This window comes from Corvus moneduloides, chromosome 4 (assembly GCF_009650955.1).
Source record: "Corvus moneduloides isolate bCorMon1 chromosome 4, bCorMon1.pri, whole genome shotgun sequence".
NCBI classification, from domain to species: domain Eukaryota; kingdom Metazoa; phylum Chordata; class Aves; order Passeriformes; family Corvidae; genus Corvus; species Corvus moneduloides.
Window position 1 is genome coordinate 6,944,618 of NC_045479.1, and position 12,689 is coordinate 6,957,306.

A 12,689-nucleotide genomic window follows, 5' to 3' on the forward strand; every position below is an offset into this window, starting at 1 on the left:
GTTCCCTCCCATCACAAGCACAGTCAGAAAACTGGATTACAGAGAAAAAAAAAGAAAAAGGTTTTATTTAGGATGGGAACGCATAGCTTGTTATAAAACACTGCAATATATAAGAAGTGTATGTAATATGCAGCCATTAAATGCTGAACTTTATATAGTAATAGTTTGAAAACAATAATGACCTAAAGAAGAGTGGCATAAAAGTAACAACAGAATTGCAGTCACTCTCTGGACCAACAGTGAGAACTTGCCGTGTACCATTTCAGACTAGGACACCTGAGGGCAAATCCTTTCTTTTTGGGTTAAATAATGTAAGGCCACATTTTTGTCCACGTTTTGTTGATGTCCCAAGTTGGACAGAGTTTCAAATCAGCAACAACAAATTTGGGAGAAGCTGCCACAGACTAGCAATAGACTGCCTTTCAAATGGAAATGCTTCTGCATTCATGTTTTCTGGGAACAGCCATTAGAGTTTTGTGTTACCTAGCTATCATAAGGTAGGAATTCTTTGTCCCATGTAAGATTTGGAGAATAGAAAGAAAAAACAAAAAGATTGAAGTTCAGTTCCAAAGTCACTCTCAAAAGATTTGGAAATGCCTTGTCAAACACTGTGTAAACATACTACGTTCATGAAAAATGAGGGAAGGTAATAAATAGAAGAGTTCCTAAGACTACTACAGTGTCTAACTAGCCAAAGTTTTGAGTCAGAACCAACCTGGAACATTTTCTTGTGATCTTCACTTTAGCTGTATTTTACAAGCCAAATTCTCCCAGTTATTATTCTGGCACATATTCACAGTCCCCACTTAGCCTGAAGCTGGTGCTCATTCCTCAGGCTCTCGGCACTCTTCCTAAACCACCAGTACACAGATCTTGGGACTAACTCCCTGTTTCCAGATCTCCTGAAGTTTTTTGTGCCTCTGGGGTTAAGAACCCAGTCCTAACACCACATATACCATGTCTCCAGCCAGTCTCTTTCCACTGTGGTTCTCACCATGCATTCAGGTACCCTAAAAACGACTTCATTTTCCCGCACTGAACAACCGCTCCAGGCTTATGGCAGAAGTGAGCAGGAGGTGAGCATTCTTTTACCCACCAGACATTTATAAGGTTTCTTAGCCGTGTGGATTTTCAAATGCACTTTAAGTGTTGAGCTTTTCCGGAAGGTTCTCCCACACTCGACACACTCATAGGGCTTGGCTCCCGTGTGGATCCTCAGGTGGGCACCGAGGGCTGAGCTGTGCCGGAACGTTTTCCCACACTCTTCACACTTGTAGGGTCTCTCACCACGGTGGATCCTCAGGTGCACGTTGAGAGCCGAGCTCCGGCGGAAGCTGTCCCCGCACTCCACGCAGATGTAGGGCTGCTCCTCAGTGTGCAGGCTCTGGTGCTTGGCCAGAGTGGAGTGGTTACTGCACCTCCGGCCGCACTCAGTACACTGGAAGGGGCTGGACAAGAGGCCGTCGTGGCACATGGGCAAGGCTTTTCTCCCATGGATCCGGTGGTGAGTGGTGAGCGCCGAGCTCTGGCTGAAGCCTTTTCCGCAGACAGGGCACTTGTAGGGCCTCTCACCCGTGTGTGTTCGCATGTGGGTCACCAGTGAGGAGCTCTGCCGGAAGGTCTTCCCACACTCTGTGCACTCGTAGGGTTTCTCTCCTGTGTGACTCCTCTGATGCCGAATGATGGCTGAGCTGTCCCGGAAATGCTTCCCACACTCCTGGCACTTGTGGGGCTTCTCTCCGGTGTGGACCCTCCAATGTATGATCAGGGAGGAGCGGTCGCTGAAGCTTTTCTCACACCGGGGGCAATTAAAGGGTTTCTCACCCTTGTGGCTGCGCTGGTGGACGATGAGATGCGAGTTCTGGCTGAAGCTCTTCCCACATTCATTGCACAGGTAGTGCCTCTCTCCCGTGTGGGTGCGCTGGTGCCTGATCACGTTGGACCTCTGGCTGAAGGTCTTCTTGCACTCGCTGCATTGGTAGGGCTTCTCCCCTGTGTGGATCCGCTGGTGTTTGATCAGGTCTGAATTGCGGGTGAAACTCTTCCCACATTCGGAGCAGCCAAAGGGTTTCTCTGACAGGTGGATCCTCTGGTGCTGGCTCAGGTACGAACTCCGGCTGAAGCTCTTCCCACACTCGGGACACTTGTAGGTTTTCCCTCCCGCCTGCTGAATCCAAATGGCACTGTTCCCACACATGGGCAGGTCCAGCTTGTCCCCAGCAAGGATAACCTTGCTGATGTGGGCTTTACCACTGTCCTTGCACTCCCAGACTTCCATCCCATAAGGAGGTACCATTCCTTGTCTCTTTGGAAAACACGTCTCTATCTCACTTTCTATTTCCAGCTCCTGCTTGTGGTCCTGTCTTTGATCAGCGTCCTGGAGGGAATCTCCTGTGAGCTTCCTGGAAGGGAACAGATGGAGTTCAGCTCTCATTGAACTTTCCTGATGAAGTTCCTGATGAAGGCTGCCCTTCTGCATGTCACCCATGGTCCTGTCACCTGCTGGAGTGAACAGAGGAACTAGCAATGAATAACCCCCTGCTTCTCTGAGGGAGAAGTCCAGAAGAAAAACCACCAAGACCTGCTGCACATCGGCCACCATGAGCTGACAGCACAGGAGACAGCCCCTTGGTATCTTCTCAGGGCACAGTGAGGGCATGGAGCCCAAGGTGAGTGGGAAGGGAATGTCACTCAAGGATAGGAGGCCACTGCAGTACAGATTCCAAAGGGGATCCTCTGTCAAAGTTACAGCCCTAAAGGGAAAGACCCATCGCTTGCCCTCAAAGTTCCCATGTCTAGCAAGGTTAGAGGAACATCATGACTGCTTTCCTTAGTAATTCCCACTGCAGCTGCTTTTCCTGCTGCCTCTGAATCACTGCTCTTCAGCCAATATTCCCATGCTTGATCATGGAAGAAAGCAGCAACACCCCAGAAACATCCACCACTGCCCAGCAAACAATTTCCTTTCTTCTTTCCAGTCATAGCCCTTTTCCTTAAAAAGAAAGCTCTGCAGCAAATTGTATCTAGATTTTCTTTGTCTACAGAACAGATAGACAACTGAGTGGAATGATAAACTGTTTTATTAACCAAGCACGGAAATGAACCTTTAGACTGAAACATTTGGAAGCTGCTGGTTTTTCATTGGTTATAGTCATTTGGAGACACACCTTAGAAATTCATGCTGGAGTGTGAGGTAAGCGGATGAGCTGGACAGCATTGCGTACAGGCTAAACATCATCCCCTCACATGGAATAGGAGGTGGTGCAGCAGATTAAACCCCTCAGGTTCTGTTTCAGCTGATCTGCAGGTTTTGGAAGACACCACTACACTGGTCATACCAATCCCCAAAGTTTTGTTTACAACACTCAGGGCTGAAAAACATTTGCAGTATAAACAAAGTTACTCAAAAGCACCTCAAAGCAGCAAACTGACCCAGATATTGTCAAATATTGTCAGCACGAAAAGAAGAAAAAGCCACACTTTGGTTTATGTCTTTTAACATTATGAGTATATTCTTTGCTGAAAAATACACAAGATTGATTTCATTTTGGACAGGGTCTTTTTGAAAGGGTACTAGGTACCCCAGGACTGTGTTTCATCTTTGCCATACTCTGCCTAGAGATCTTCCTGGACGTAGAATCTATTTACTGAGGAAGCAGAAGAGGCAGGGTGGGTGTGGAGTGTGCAGCACGGTACACCCCAGATTTTCAGCATTCAGCTCTTCCCTTCCCAGACACACTCCATGCAATTTAATTTCTCACCTTGTAAGCAGTCTCTCTACCGGCTCAGTGTTTAGCTGCTTCGGTCAAAAAGCTGCTTCTCTTCACCTTATCCAAAAGGTTAAGGCCAAGCTGAGGACTGCATGTCCAGATCAGAGGAAGGAAAACAGACATAATAAATACCTGTCATAGTAGCAGTGCTGTAGGGTGAGATTACAGGAGGATAAGTATTTAGGAGCTGAAAGTAACCTAGACCATAGGAAAATGATGCCCAGAAGCATGAGTCAGGGTCACTGTCAGTCCTGCCATACACACTGTGACATCACTGTTCAGGTCCAGTAACCAGGGCCAGCCTAGGTAGCACAGAGAGGTCAACCACATGTCCAGAGAGCTGCCTGACAGCTTTCTGCCTTCTCACAGGTATCTGGATGTTCTTCCTGCTGCAGTTCCAGACCAAAAATGCCAAATTTTTCTTTGTGTAAGAAAAATATCAATTCCTCAAACCATTTTCTCTCCATCACCTTTCTTCCCAGTGTTTTCTGCCATGGTTTGGAGCCCTGTTTAGTGCCTTGTGGATCCAGTCTCAATGGATCAGCCAAGCATGCACAGATCTGGGCAAGAGGTAAGATTTTGATCTGTTCACACATTATCAACAGCAGCAGCCCAAAGGCAGAATTTCCTGTCCTGTGCTCCAGAAAAATGGCTGTTTGACTGCCTCCTTCCAGATGGATTTTACCATCTGGGCTGGCAGTGAGCAGAAAGGAGGTCACACACACCTGTTTATGCAGGAACACTGCTGGGGGGGGGGCAGCAGGATGGGGGGCAGCAGGATGGGAGGCAGAAGGATGGGGGGCAAGAGCAGCGGAGGATGGAATGTTTGGAACGCAGGTGTCTGTGACATCAGCAGCAAAGCAGCAGAGGTGACACTTCCAGCAGTGCAAGTGGGCCCCAACTGTCACAGGCACCACTCCCAGTGCCATGATGGTCTTGTGGGCTTATCTGGCCTTGTCTGGTGAGTAAGAAATGTCTCTCCTCCAAACCCAGCTGTAAGGAAGGGCAGTGGACCCAGCTGCTCAGCACCCTCCCCATCACTCCTCAGCTTGGGCAGTTTGGAGGCCAAAGGAAGAGATGGAGCACCCTCCAATGCCTCAGATGCAAAGATCCCAGGGCTTCTAATTTTGGCAGTTTTCACCACTGGAGTTGGTATTTTATTCATCGAGGAGGGCCACAGAGTGACCGAAGAGCCAGGCAGGAGTCAGAGCTGGATGCAGTGGGTACAGGGTGGAGCAGAAGTGGAGACTGGAGATGCCATGATAGGGACAGCTGGGTGCATTAAACCAGACACTAAGGCACAGGTCTGGAGTTAACCCACAAAGCTAAGAGGGAAGAGTTCGCCCAGTAAAGCAATAGGGGAAGCAGGAGAAAGAGGTCTGAGAGAGGACCTTGGTTAAAGACCTATGTAGCCAGAGGAAGAGTTTGCAGAGGCTAAAAATCTTGAAAGGAAACTGTCTACTTGCTCCAGCCCTGAAAACAGAGCAATATTCTCAGCTTCAGCCATGACTTCCAAGACACTTCTCCCAGTTCAAGATTTGAATCTCCAGAGCTTTGGTCCCTCAGTCATGTACTGTCACCAAAATAGTACACTCCTTTCAACATGGGCGAAACAGGTTTCCCACAGGTCTGGACCTTCCATCTCTAGCTTGTTAATGCATTTCCCATGTGCTGGATCCTGCACCCAGAAAAGGCAACAGAGATCTGGATTCAGCCCTCCAGCTCTTCCGAACATGCTGTGGTTAGCATTTCCTTCTCCCTCTGACTCCCTGCACTCTATTTTCCACCAGTGTTCTTGGGCTGGGGCTGCATAGCCGGCCCTCGGGGCACAAAGGCACAGCAGCTGGGAACACCACTCTCTGACCAGGAATACCACCAGTTCTTCAAGTTCCTGCGGATCACCATTCAAGCCAGCACTGCCTGCCACCTTCGTGAGCTGTACGGCTGCAAGAACTCACTGGTCCAGAGACTGGACGAGTATGAAAACCACGGAGTCATCCCTCCAGGTAAAGCCAACCATGACTCCCAAGGGCAGGCAGTTGGACAGGGGTCCTGCATGGCCCAGATCACTGGGACAGGAAACACTCAGGAGCTGGGGCAGGGGAGAGAGGTGGGTAGCAATCCTGCAGTGAGGAGAAGGCATCTGCTCACGGGCATCCTCTCTCACATTTGATTGCATCCACACATGTCCCTAGGACCAGCCTCCTCTAACCCCATGAGTTATGAAGATGACCAAGAAGCACTGGAGTTTCTCACAAGGTTCCCAAATTACACAGGGGTTTTCATGGAGGGACATCACTCAACAGGGAGGTTATTGTTAAGGGGGATGTCAGCACTGGAATCTAACACGGGGTCTGTGTCTTTATTTGCCTCTTTCTAGGGCCCATATGCTCCGAACTGCCAGGAAATCCTTTCTTCCGCAACTTCTGCACCTTTTCTCTTTATCGCTGTATTACGAAAAAGTATTTCCTTAAGGTGAGTTGTTTAGCTATTTCCTGAAGACTACGGTGTGCTCTGAGCAAATAACAAGCAAAAGGGAGAGCCCTGAAAATGCGTAAGTGGGAAAACAAAGGGCTAAAAGACAGGGAAGATAGAAGAGAGCCATCGGCAGCCCACCTTCCCCCGGCACTCACACCAAGCTGATTAGCTTACACAGATGCCACCTGCAGCCACTTGCCAAAAATGAGACTTTGCAGAAGGTATTCTTCAAAAAAATGAACCTTTGAGGACCACCTCAGCCCTCTTCTCCAGCTCTCATTCCGAACCAAGTTGAGACAATCTAGGTTTCTCCAGGAGAAAGGGGGATTCATGTAGGCTAGAAGAGGAGAGTATAGAGGGCTGTGAGTCCCAAGAGAGATTTATGAGGAGACTTGACAAGGTTAAGGATATGAAGGTTTATTTTTCTTTCCTGGGCTCATCTTAGTAGGAATTGGGAAAAATGAGATTGTGCAGTGAGAGCTAAACACACAGAACAGGGCTGTGCACAGGTGCCTGCTCCTAAGCCTCTCCAGAGGAATGTTTTCTCCTTCACAGAGGACCATGTGCCCAGGACACAGCAGAGCCAGGCAGCGCAGCAAAGCAGGCACCAGCACCACCACCACAAGCAGTGATGCCATGTCATCCAGCAGCTTTGGTCCCCAGCCAGTCCCCACCACGTCTCCCACATCTGGCTCCAGACCTGGCGCAGGCACGGCTGTGATCCCCACCTCCTTACCCACAAGCACACAACCAAATCCTTCTGGCCCACAAGCCACAGAGGTGACAGCCAGTGGCCAGCAGCAAGGACAGCTGCCCAACAGCGACATCGAGGATCTCCTCCTGAGGATACTAGACAGCCAGGTGCAGACTTCACTGCAGACAATGAAGTTGCTGATGTCCGTTGGGAAGATTGTGAAGGAGGAAGAGTTGCGGAAAGCTGCCACGAGCCTGCTGGTGGCCCTGAACAACGCAAACGTGTCTTGGTCACCAGCCAACTGATACAGTTCAACAGTGTGGTAAACACAGGGGAAAAGCCATCTCTTCCAAGTGCATGGGGAAACAGAGCCATGGGAAATGCTACTGCTCAGGATTCAAAGAAAAAAGATGGTATCCTCTTGGAAGTAAATGTATTGAAAAGATACCATTCTCTCCTGTAAAAACTGTTTGCTCACCGTTGATGGTGTTTGTTGTGTCATTCAAGGGATGTCATGGGAGAATATTGGCTTTTCTTTAATAAATGTAGGTGCTCCTGCTCAAAAGCACTAAGAGAAGAACCTTCTTTGGAAATATGTGTGTGAATATACATACACAGATATACAAGGGGTGCTCTACAAGTACAGGAAGGCCTTATCCTGCAAGAGAACTGCTGGTCCAGCATTCTCCTTGTACTGGGGTTTGCACATGGTTGACATCTACTTCTGAAATATTGTTATGAAACACACAGGATAAATATTCATATTAAGAGCTTCCTCTTGTCTCTCGCAAAAAATCTGAGAGTCTGATTTATAAGGAACTTTGACTAAAGTGCTGTTTCTTTTCTAAACACTGAACATGCCTGTAAGTAAAACAGTGTGAAGCCATCTGGAGTCTGCACTTGCTGCTAAAACCAGAGTGGGAACTCTCCAAGAAGCAGCTCTGGTTCTCTGAATCTCCACTCAGAAGATGTTGCTACCTCAAACTCAGTCTAAGCTCCAGTGGTTTTGGCTTTCCAAGAAGACCACTACTGAAGTGAGAATGCCCTATTCACCTTTCCTTCTACAGGCTTTCTTGTTATCTATTCCACCAAGGGCTATGAGGAGAAAGGGGTCAAAGGCAGCTCTCTTGATGATGCACCACACCAAGCAACATCCCTGTGGAGAGGGTCTGGGATGCTGGTTCCCTTTATACTGCTAAGTGACACAAACACAGCTGAGTGAAATATAGGCTCCGTGTCTGTCCACTGAAGGAAGTCCTTAGAAAGAAGATCTCAAAATCACAGGTCCTCCATTGTCCTGGGAAGTGTAATCTTTCCCAAGGCCAAAGGCAGGTCACACATGGGAAACGTGCAAGCCCTGGAACAGTCCCTAGCAGGTGGGATCCGTAACAGAGCACACGCTGCCCCGGCCTTACTCCGGCACACCAGCTCATTCTTTTCTCCCTGGAAGGCGCCCAAAGCTGCCAGATCCCTGCCTGAGGCACCACGGCTTGTGCCCCCATCCAGCTGTCTGGACAATGACAGCTTCCCCAGCTCCAGCAGCGGGGGTACTTCTGGCAGCAGCCTTTGCCCGCCTTCCCCACCCTCCGGGCTTGGCTGGCAGCCCGCGCGTTTGGGTGCCAGATTTGGTAGCCGCGAGCCGATCGCTGGAGATACCCCGCTCGGATGGCTCCGGCCAGGCCCTGCACGAAGCGGCGGCCCCGTGCCGCGTTCCTGGACCATCCTCCCGCCGGGCCTGCGGGGGCTGCGGGCCGGAAAAGCCGCTCCCGCACGGCCCCGCCTGGGGCCGGTCCCCCCACCTGCCCGGCGGCCGGACCCCACCGAGGCCCCGCGGAGCGCCCGCCCCGTTCCACCCCGCTCCTTTCCCCGCTCCCCCCGCACTGTGGCGGCGTTCCCAGCCCATTAGCTCGCCCGGCGCCGCCCAGCTTTTGTTACGGAGGATCTGCGGGTCCCCCGCACACTCACCGGGAGCGGGGCCATGTGCGCGGCGGCCGGAGCTGCGGCGGGGGCGAGGGGCGGCGGCGGGCCGAGGGCGGGGGCGGTGCGCTCCGCTGCTCCGGCTCGGCCGCGTTCACCCGATCGTGCGCCGGGCGCGGCCCCAGCGCTGCCGCCGCCGATGGGGAGGGGGCGCGGCTGCGGCGCTGCCTCCCCATGCGCTGCGCGGGGCCGCCCCCGGGAGGGAGGGGCCCGCTCGGCCGAGGGGCAGCGGGGATCCGCCCCCGGAGGGCCGGGTCGCTGCCGTCCGCGGTGGTCCTGGCCGGGAGGCGGCCGTGCAGGGGTTCGCGTCCTGTTGGGTACCGGGGCTCTCCAGAAGCGGGAGCATCGTCGGCTCCCGGGTCGTAGCTCATACCTGCACAGACACACGGCAGTCAACGGCTAGACACAAGTCCCAGGGAACCACCCAGCGGCGCTTCCAGCGGTCCTTGCCGCCGATTCCCAGCGCTGTCTGGATTTTACCGAGCCTGCAGGCCCTGGCAGGGAGGGAAGCATCACTGCTGAAGCCTCGAGCTGCTTTCTGTCACAAACTGGGTGACAGGATGGTGTTTTCTTCCGTGGGGCCACTTTCCTTCAGGTGACTGGAGGCTTCACTCCGCTACTGCTTCTAAAGGCTTTCTGAGACTCCGGTCACCATGGCAGTTTCTCTGTTCAGGCGCAGCATAATACATCCCATACGCTGTACATACATATGTATAGCTTATGCCACAGGATAAGATCCATCCATCCCAGACAAAGTTTACCTATTGTCGTACATCCTGCAAGCACTGCTTGTGCTCAGCCAGGTACTTTTTCCACATGAGAATGCAGGAACGGCTGTTCCCTTTGAATGAGATATAGCAGTAAGTAAGGGGCTGAGGTATGTTGCAATGACTGAAATGTTTTTGATTGTCTTTTGAGGAGAATGGTGGAAAAAAGGTTCACGAAGCCCTCCCCATTTGCAGCTTAGGAAAAAATTTATCATTTTTCAGGTGCAACTGACTTCTCTGTTCACCAGCTGCTGCAGAAGTCTCCTGATCTTGGGAGATAGTAACCACAGCTCCCAGCAGGGTGCAGCCCAACATAGCAGGTTTCAAGATACCTTTATCAGTTTTCTCCTGCTACCATGCATAGGTAACAGCTTGTTGCACCTGGCAAAGATTTTCTTCACTAGAGATTCAAGACCAGCTACCGTTGTGCTTTTTCCACACGCCATTTATCAAACATTAAGTTTTTGTAGGGGCTTAATAATCTCTGTTTTCTGCAACTCCTTTCTTTGCTCTGTGAGACACCTGTGGCCAACAGAAGCAGAGTTTGCCATTAGACAATAGAACATGGCTTTTCTGAGCCACATTACCTCTCAATCCCACTATCTTTAGCACAAATCAAGTCTTACCATATTTTTTCTGTAACTGAGGGCAAGCATTATTAGTTCCAGATGAAAGCGTATCACACATCAACCTTCACTGATTTTCTGTCTGCCTGAAGGTTAATAGAAACAGCAACTGTATTACACTACATAGCAGTGAAAAAAAACCAGGAAACATTAGACATTTCAATTTAAATTAAAAGGAAACTGGAATCAATGAAAAAGGGTAACAAGCCTTGCTTTGCTTCTTTGCGATTGTACAAAAATATCAAGATCAGTCTCATCAGACTGCATTTCACAGTCTCGCAATACAAGTCCTCACCCTCATTTTCTTTTCAACCTCAGAGTTAATCTAGGTTCAGTGATGGTTGTGATCTAAGTCTCATCATCTTAGGACCATATTTGTTCAGTTAAGGATTCAGTCCTTTAAAAAAATCTTCCTTGTTAATTTAGAGGCAAAAAGCCTAAAAAAGGAGCTAAAAAGGAATACCTGAAATAACTCTGAAAACTCAAAGATGAAGCCAGAATCAACAATTCCCAATTCATTGAGTCCACTTTAATTTTCCTTTCTTTTTTTCCCCTTTTTTTCCCGATATTAAAAAATAACTATTTAAGTTTTTCAAAGCTGACTAAAGTTGAGTCAGTTACTCCAGCTCCCTCTGAAATGAACAGTTTTGTGGGTAAAGTTGGCTACAGCTGACTGGAGACCTGAATTAGTTGTTTCCCTATTCCCCATTAGGCACAGCCTTTCAAAACAAACAAGAGCTGACTTTGCATTTTCAGGTATGTTACCTGAGGGATTTACAGAAAACCAAGGGTTACGTGAAACAAGCAAAAAGAAACTGGTTTATTTGCAGGAAACTTTTAAAGAAAACAAAGTATTAAAAACATTCTGAAATACAGAATAAAATGTCTCCCAAAGATCTTACTCTGTTCCCAGAGCAATGCTTTGAGAACTGGGAGAAAGTTTGGGATATTTTTCCATAATCTTGAAATAACCAAGCTTGTTTTTCCTAACTTCCATTTGTGTTGCTGAGGAGACTCATTATATTCCAGAGCAATAGGAAAGCAAATCTCTGACTTCTCTATGTGACATTCATATTCTGCTGCTCAGTGACCACGGATCCCTGATTATGTAGGTATTACCTGCATCCAGCTAGGCAGCAGCTCCTCCTAGACATGGTACCTACATGCATGACTCTGAAATCATACAGGTGGGAGAACATGGTGCTGAAAGGCAGCCTGTTGGCACGAAAGCAGTAAATTCCGAGACCTGTGATTTAAATTCACATGTAACTGTAGCCTGCAAAATTATCTTTGTCTTCTTTCATTTTACTGCAAATTAATTTTTGTCTTCTTTCATTTTAGGATAAGAATGAAAACATGTGAGGCCAGGTCTCAAACTCCAAGGTCCTCCTAGTCAATCATGTTGCCTGTTGCAAGCAGTCAGCAAGATGTTTGTAGAAGGAATATGGCACACACAGGTGCATGCTCTAAGGCTTCTAAAGGTGGTGTAGAAGAGTATTAAGTACAAGAGGGCTATTATCACAGGCCTAGGCCCCACCATGTCCTGCAGCCGTAGGGAGGAAGAGGAGAGAAGCTCCAGCAGGCAGGAATTGTGCAGCAAGATTGATTTATTTCATTATTTTACAAACTCTTTTATAGACTTTTTCTTCATAGTCTAATTGGACAAGGATCAGCCACCCCTTGGGGGTGACTGGCTAAAATCCTAAAACATCCATTGTCAAAATATTTTTCTACTGTACCGTAAACAAGACTTTTCAAGGCTGCAGGTGGTGGTTTGGTTGTTTACATAATTCTGCTACCTCTTCTGTGAGAGAGAAAAGTCTCTCACGGACTTAGAAAATAGCAAGAAAATCCTTGCTAGCAGCATTTCTGTATCCACAGAGGGCAACAAGGAAGAAGGAAAAAAAATTCCTTCTTTTGGAGTATTCATATCTGTGAAATAAACATAGTTTCTTTGATTTGTAGAGGTTCTCCAATGTGAAATAAGAAACTGAAGTCTCAGCAGGTTCAATACACACTTGGCATTAAATTTTCTGACAATTAGAATCCCCATCAAATTTTTTCTACCCCAGCATCCAGAAAGATCCACCCTTTCTTTCCTGAACACCACCTCCGCATGAGATGATCCACTGGTACATGAAAATAGGCGCTATAAAAAACCCCACCGTTCAGTCACAGCCAAAGATGAGACAGCAAAGTCAGGCTAAATTTAAATGAGGTTTATAGTCAGTCACACACCCAGGCACTTGGGAGCTGTTGTCCTCCTCCTTGTAGGGCAGGAGCTCTGGTGAGACAGTGCTTGTACAGAGCACCCAGCTGTGGCTAGACAGGCTTTAGTGACATTAACACAAATGGAAACATACAGGTTGCAAACACT

At 48.7% G+C, this 12,689-nt stretch overlaps 2 protein-coding genes across 2 annotated transcripts; one reads left to right on the plus strand and one right to left on the minus strand.

Moving 5' to 3' along the window:
* Nucleotides 1–44: 44 nt before the first annotated feature.
* On the minus strand, nt 45–9,290 carry LOC116442543 (zinc finger protein 883-like). The gene is made up of 2 exons (XM_032105684.1): nt 8,908–9,290; nt 45–2,402 (listed from the first exon to the last, which is right to left on the minus strand). The coding sequence occupies exons 1-2, from the start codon at nt 9,288–9,290 to the stop codon at nt 1,055–1,057; spliced, it is 1,731 nt and encodes a 576-aa protein (XP_031961575.1). The 3' UTR covers nt 45–1,054.
* LOC116443529 (acrosin-binding protein-like) lies at nt 4,656–8,874 on the plus strand. The gene is made up of 4 exons (XM_032107737.1): nt 4,656–4,731; nt 5,561–5,776; nt 6,151–6,245; nt 6,804–8,874. Exons 1-4 carry the CDS (start codon nt 4,698–4,700, stop codon nt 7,245–7,247), a joined length of 789 nt encoding a protein of 262 aa, XP_031963628.1. The 5' UTR covers nt 4,656–4,697; the 3' UTR covers nt 7,248–8,874.
* Nucleotides 9,291–12,689: the final 3,399 nt, after the last annotated feature.

Excerpts from the sequence above, each read along its gene's own strand:
- LOC116443529 (XM_032107737.1), top strand. The coding sequence starts at position 4,698 with ATGATGGTCTTGTGGGCTTATCTGGCCTTGTCTG. Across the intron at positions 4,732-5,560 it reads GGCTTATCTGGCCTTGTCTG|TGTTCTTGGGCTGGGGCTGC; the intron begins GTGAGTAAGAAA and ends ATTTTCCACCAG. Across the intron at positions 6,246-6,803 it reads CGAAAAAGTATTTCCTTAAG|AGGACCATGTGCCCAGGACA; the intron begins GTGAGTTGTTTA and ends TCTCCTTCACAG.
- LOC116442543 (XM_032105684.1), bottom strand. The coding sequence starts at position 9,290 with ATGAGCTACGACCCGGGAGCCGACGATGCTCCCGCTTCTGGAGAGCCC. Across the intron at positions 2,403-8,907 it reads CGCACATGGCCCCGCTCCCG|GAAGCTCACAGGAGATTCCC; the intron begins GTGAGTGTGCGG and ends GTTCCCTTCCAG.